Genomic DNA, 6,000 nt, shown 5'->3' on the forward strand with positions numbered 1-6,000 from the left:
CATGTTTTACAGATATAAAAGCACAAAAATTGGTATTTCCACCCAAGACAGCGATGGGGGCCAATAGCCGGGATGAACAGCCGCGCTCGCCTTCAGGCACACGATTTAAAGTGACATTTGGGCTGGAAACGAGCGAGCAAGCGTGTGCTTCCCACACTCCTACAGCCCTCGGCTCGGTCTGAAGGGGACCCGGTCCCAAGGCTCCGCCCGTGAAACGGACGCCCGGCGGCTGCAGGAGGCCAGGAGAGCGCCGTGGTCCCGCACGGGCCGACCAAGCCTGAGATGCGGCCAGGCCGGGGGCACGGAAACGCGGGGGACGGGACTAGGGCTGGTGCGATGGGGCTGCTGGGGGGGGGGGGGAACACACGACCTCGCTGCCCGCAACGGCGGGAGCTCCTCAGGGCCGGGGCGTGGGGGAGGGGACAACGCTTGGCAACGAAAGCCCCCTTCAGATCTGGGGGGGGGGGCGAGGGGATAACCTGGTTGCTTGGCAACAGAATCGTAGAGGAGGGAGAGACGACACCTTGACACCTTCCCCCTGCTCCCTCGGATCGCGGAGCTGCGTCTACCTTGTAGACGTCGCCGTAGGTGCCGCTGCCGATACGCTGGATGAGCTCAAAGTCCTCCTGGGGGTTGCGCCGGGAGAGGTCGCACACCCGCCCGCTGCTGCTGCTGCCGCCGCCGCCACTGCCGCCGCCTCCTCCGCCGCTCATGGTGCCGGGGAAGGCCTCGCTCGGCTGCCGACCCCTGGGCCGGGGCAGGGTGAGGAGAAGGGAAGGGAAGCTGACACCACGGCACTCACCCCCTCCCCTCCCCCTGCTCCGGCAACATGGCGCCGGGCCTCCGCACTGCGCAAGTGCAAGGACCACCGGGGCGGGGCGGTGAGGCACCTCTTGCCCCTGCGCAGACCGGCATCGGGGAGGTGGCCTGTCCTGCACATGCGCCCGCCGCGCGGGACGGCCCCGCCCATCGGGGCGGTAAATCACATGTGTTTTGCTCGCAGGCCCGGGCGAAGTAGCTCGTGGGATCTCCGCGTCCCGCTCCGACTGGGCGTGCAAGGAGCGCGTCGCTCTCGGTACCTCCCTCCGCCTCAACCGTGCGGGGCGGTGCCGGGCAACTAGGTAGTGGTCTGGGGCTGTGCTTGAGTCTGTGCGCCCTGGGGTGGCGGCGCTCAGCATCGACCACCGGTAGGAGACCCACCCGCGGCGGCACCGGCAGCGCTTGCTTGCTGGTACTGGTACCAACACAGACCCGTGAAGGATACCACTGGTTAGTGATCTCCATCCGGACATTGAGCTGTTGACCACAATTCTCTTGAGTGTGGCCATCCAGCCAATTCTTTATACACTGAGTGGTCTGTCTATCAAACCCATGTCTCTCTAGTTTAGAGAGAAGGATGTTGTGCGGGACAGTGTCAAAGGTTTTGCACAAGTCCAGGTGGATGACATCAATTGGTTGTCTCTTGTCTACCGATGCTGTAACCCCCTCATAGAAGGCCACCAAATTGGTCAGGCACTATTTGCCCTTAGTGAAGCCATGTTGGCTGTCACCAACCACCTCCTTGCATTCCATGTGCCTTAGCATGTTTTCCAGCAGAATCTGCTCCGTGACCTTGCCAGGCACAAGGTGAGACTGACTGTCCGGTAGTTGCCTGGGTCTTCCTTGTTTCCTTTTTTAAAACCACAGGTTGTATTTCCTCTTTTCCAGTCAACAGGAACCTCATCAGACTGCCATGACTTCTCAAATATGATGGACAACAGCTTGGCAACTTCATCCGCCAGTTCCTTCAGGACCTGCTGAGGACTTGTGCACCTTCAGGTTCCTCAGATGGTCTAAAACCTGCTCTTCTCCTACAGTGGACAGTTCTCCATTCTCCCCGTCCCTGCTTTTGCTTTCCGCAACTTGACGTGGCTAGAGCCCTTATTGGTGAAGATTGAGGCAAAAAAGTCATTGAGTACCTCAGCCTTTTCCATGTCCTGGGTAACCAAGTCACCCATTTCCCTCCAGAGAGGGCCCACATTCTCCCTGGTCTTCCTTTTACCCACAATGTACCCATAGAAGCTTTTCTTGTTGCCTTTGACATCCCTGGCCAGATTCAATTCCGTCAGGCTTCCTTACCTGATCCCTGACCGCTCAGATATTTTCTCTGTATTCCTCCCAGGCTACCTGTCCTTGCTTCTACCCTCTGTAGGCTTCCTTTTTGTTTTTCATTTGGTCCAGAAGCTCCTTTTTTATCCATGCAGGCCAGCTGGCGTTTTTGCCCAACTTCCTCTTTGTTGAGATGCATTGCTCCTGAGCTTGGAGGAGCTGATCCTTGAATATTAACTAGCTTTCTTGGGCCCCTTTTCCCTCTAGGACTGTATCCCATAGTGCTTTGCCCATCAGATCCCTGAAGAGGCCAAAGTCTGCCCTCCTGAAGTCCAGGGCAAAGAGCTTGCTGCACATCTTCCTTGCTGCCCTAAAGATCTTGAACTCCACCATCTGGGCAATGGTCACTGCAGCCAAGGCTGCCCTTGAGCTCCACATTCCCCACCAGCCCCTTGTTGTTGGTGAGAACAAGGTCCAGCACAGCACCTCTCTTTGGCTCCTCTATCACTTGCAGGAGGAAGCTGTCATCCACGCATTCCAGGAACCTCCTGGACTGCCTGTGCCCTGCTATGTTGTCTCTCCAACAGATGTCGGAGTGGTTGAAGTCCCCCATGAGGACCAGAGCTTGTGACCGTGAGGCTGCTCTTATCTGTCTATAGAGGGCCTCATCCTCTTGGTCTTCCTGACCAGGTGGCCTGTAGCAAACCCCCACTGTAATGTTGCCTGTCCCTGCCCTCCTGTCGTAGTTTAGCCCCAATCGGGACCAGACTACGCAGTCTCTCTCTCACTCCCTCCACTCTCCAAGAGAATAGGGAGACAAAATACAAGAAAAAAGGCTTGAGGCTTGAGAAGGCTTGAGAGGCACTTCTATGACAGGGTGACAGCATCGGTGGACAAGGGACAAGCAACGGATATCATCTACCTGGACTTGTGCAAAGCTTTTGACACCATCTCGTACGACAGCCTTCTCTCTAAACTGGAGAGACAAGGGTTTGATGGATGGACCACTTGGTGGATAAGGAGTTGGCTGGGTGGCTGCACTTGGAGAGTGGTGGTCAACAGCTCGATGTCCAAGTGGAGACAGGTCACAAGTGGCATCCCTCAGGGGTCTGTGTTGGGCCTGGCCCTGTCTTTGTCGGCGACATGGACAGTGGGATAGAGTGCACCCTCAGCAAGTTCGCCGATGACACCAAGCTGTGTGGTGCCGTCGACACGCTGGAAGGGAGGGATGCCATCCAGAGGGACCTTGACAGGCTGGAGAGGTGGGCCCGTGCCAACCTCATGAAGTTCAACCAGGCCAAGTGCAAGGTCCTGTACCTGGGTTGTGGCAATCCCAGGCACAAATACAGGCTGGGTGGAGAATGGATCGAGAGCAGCCCTGAGGAGAAGGGCTTGGGAGTGCTGGTGGATGAGAAGCTCAACATGAGCAGGCAATGTGCCCTTGCGGCCCAGAAGGCCAACCGCATCCTGGGTTGCATCAAGAGGAGCGTGGCCAGCAGGTCGAAGGAGGTGATTCTGCCCCTCTACTCTGCCCTGGTGAGATCCCACCTGGAGTACTGTGTCCAGTTCTGGAGCCCCCAACATAAGAAGGACATGGACGAGGTTCCAGAGGAGGGCCACAAAGATGATCAGAGGTCTGGAGCACCTCTCCTATGAGGACAGGCTGAGAGAGTCAGGGCTGTTCAGCCTGGAGAAGAGGAGGCTCCAGGGAGACCTTATAGTGGTCTTCCAGTACCTCAAGGGGACCTATAAGAAAGATGGGGAGAGGCTGTTCAGTAGGGCCTGTTGTGATAGGATGAGGGGTAATGGTTTTAAAATAGAGGGAGGTAGATTTAGATTAGATATAAGGAAAAAATATTTTACAATGATGAGGGTTGTAGAACACTGGAACAGGTTGCCCAGAGAGGTGGTGGAAGCCCCATCCCTGGAAACATTCAAGGCCAGGTCAGATGAGTCTCTGAGCAACCTGATCTAGTTGGGGATGTCCCTGCTTCTTGCAGGGGGGTTGGACTAGATGACCTTTGAAGGTCCCTTCCAACCCTAACCATTCTATGATTCTGTAAGAACAGGGAGAAATCCTTAAAGTTACCGTTACAGGCAAAACAGACTCAACTTGGGGAAAACTATTTATTTATTATTAAAATCAAAGCAGGATAATGAGACAGAGAACAAGATAACCTCCCCCCACCCCTCCCTCTTCCCAGGCTTAACATTGTCTCTACTACCTTCTTCCTCCCTGAGCGGTACAGCGGGGAAGAGGGAATGGGGGTTACGGTCAGTTCATCACGAGTCACTTTATGCCGCTGCTTCCTCATTGGGGGAAGAACTCCTCACATTCCTCGCCTGCTCCTTCGTAGGGTTCCTCCCACGGGCTGCAGTTCTTCTTCAAACTGTTCCGGCATGGGCAATTTCTTTCATGAGGTGCAGTCCCTCCAGAACAGCTGCCCCAGCGGGCCCTCCACAGGCCACAGCCACCTTCAGGCATCCACCTGCCCCGGCGTGGGGTCCTCCAGGGGCTGCAGGTGGGTCTCTGCCCCTCCGTGGACCTCCATGGGCTGCAGGGGGACAACCTGCTCCACCATGGTCATCACCACAGGCTGCAGGGGAATCTTGGCCAGGAGCAGCATTACTCCTCTCTCTCCTTCTTCACTGACCTTGGCATCTGCAGCCGTTCCTCTCACAAGAAAAATTCTTCACAACAGGCGGGCAGACGCCTCTCAGGTTCTCTTCACATCTCATCTCCTCTCCACTTCTTGCAGTCAGGCTCAGTCGGCCAGCCAGCAGGAAGCCAGAGGGTGAGGGCTGCAAGGCCCACAAGGCTCGCGCCTCTCCCTGTCTGTGCCCACTCAGTGTCTTTACATCTTCTTCCCTTTTTTATTTTTTTTTCCCCTGTTTTTCCTTTCTTAAATACATTATTGCAGAGGCGTTATCAGGGAACATTCTGCTACCAATTGGCTCGGCCCTGGCCAGCAGCGGGTCCGCCCGAGTCCACCAAAGGGGAAACTACTTCTAGAAGCTTCTTACAGAAGCTGCCACCTTAGCTCCCCCTCACTAAATAAAACCAGAACACTTCCCTTTAATCCTGACCCGTAAGCTCCCTGTCGGCTCCTCGTCCATCCCGAAGTGGAGCTCCATGCACTATAGCTGGTTGCTGACCTAGAGGGTGACACCCCCTCCTTGTCTCCCCTGCCTGTGCTTCCTAAGGAGCCTATATCCCTCCATTCCAACTTCCCAGTCACAGGAGCCATCCCACCAAGTCTCCATGACACCAACAAGGTTGTAGCCCTCCAGGCATGCACACATCACTAACTCTTCGTGTTTGTTCCCCATGCTCCATGTGTTGGCATAGAGGCACTTAAGCTGGGCCCCTGATGAAGCCAACTTGCTGGCTGGAGCAATAGGAGTTCCTTTGGGCTGCACGTTAGGTCCTCTCCTACTTACGTGCAGTCCTTCCCCGGGTTCTGGGTACCTATTGCTGGCACTGGCACCGTACTGACAATGGTGGGATGGATTGTGCTTCCTCTCCCCCAGCAGTGTTAGTTTGAAGTGCTGTTCACCAGCTTGGCAAGCCTTTGGCCGAAGATACTCTTCCCCTTCTTTGTCAGGTGGACCTCAGTACACCAATTTTCTCAAATCAGGTCCCACGGTCTAAGTAGCTGAACCCCTGGCTGTGGCACCATTCCTGTAGCCTTTTGTTGACTTGACAGATTCAACTGGCTGTTTCAGAGCCTATCCCTTTGACTGGGAGGATTGATTGAAAGACTGCCTGCGCCCCCGAGTCCTTAACCATTGCTCTCAGGGCTCTGTAATCCTTCTTAATGCTCCTCAGACTGCTCCTGGCTTTGTCACTGACACCCATGTGAAGCAGCATCGTAGATAACAGTCAGTGGGCTGTACAAAGTTTGGTAGTCT

The 6,000-nt window shown here is 55.5% G+C and overlaps 1 protein-coding gene across 10 annotated transcripts in view; it reads right to left on the reverse strand.

Annotated features, from left to right (window-relative positions):
* The window catches only part of MAP4K3 (mitogen-activated protein kinase kinase kinase kinase 3), a 97,675-nt gene extending 96,811 nt beyond the window's left edge, over positions 1-864 (reverse strand). For 6 of the 10 annotated variants that reach the window (XM_086743685.1, XM_086743683.1, XM_086743682.1 and 3 more), the window contains exon 1: positions 570-863. In XM_086743685.1, the coding sequence (XP_086599811.1) occupies positions 570-713 (144 nt within the window). In that variant the 5' untranslated portion in view covers positions 714-863. Of the gene's footprint in view, positions 1-523; positions 544-569 lie in introns of those variants that run through there. The other 4 variants (XR_015258023.1, XR_015258024.1, XM_086743686.1 and 1 more) reach the window with 2 other exon arrangements.
* Between the last annotated feature and the right edge of the window lie 5,136 nt (positions 865-6,000).

The sequence above is a fragment of the Chlamydotis macqueenii genome, chromosome 3 (assembly GCF_036417535.1).
Source record: "Chlamydotis macqueenii isolate bChlMac1 chromosome 3, bChlMac1.mat, whole genome shotgun sequence".
Classification (NCBI taxonomy): domain Eukaryota; kingdom Metazoa; phylum Chordata; class Aves; order Otidiformes; family Otididae; genus Chlamydotis; species Chlamydotis macqueenii.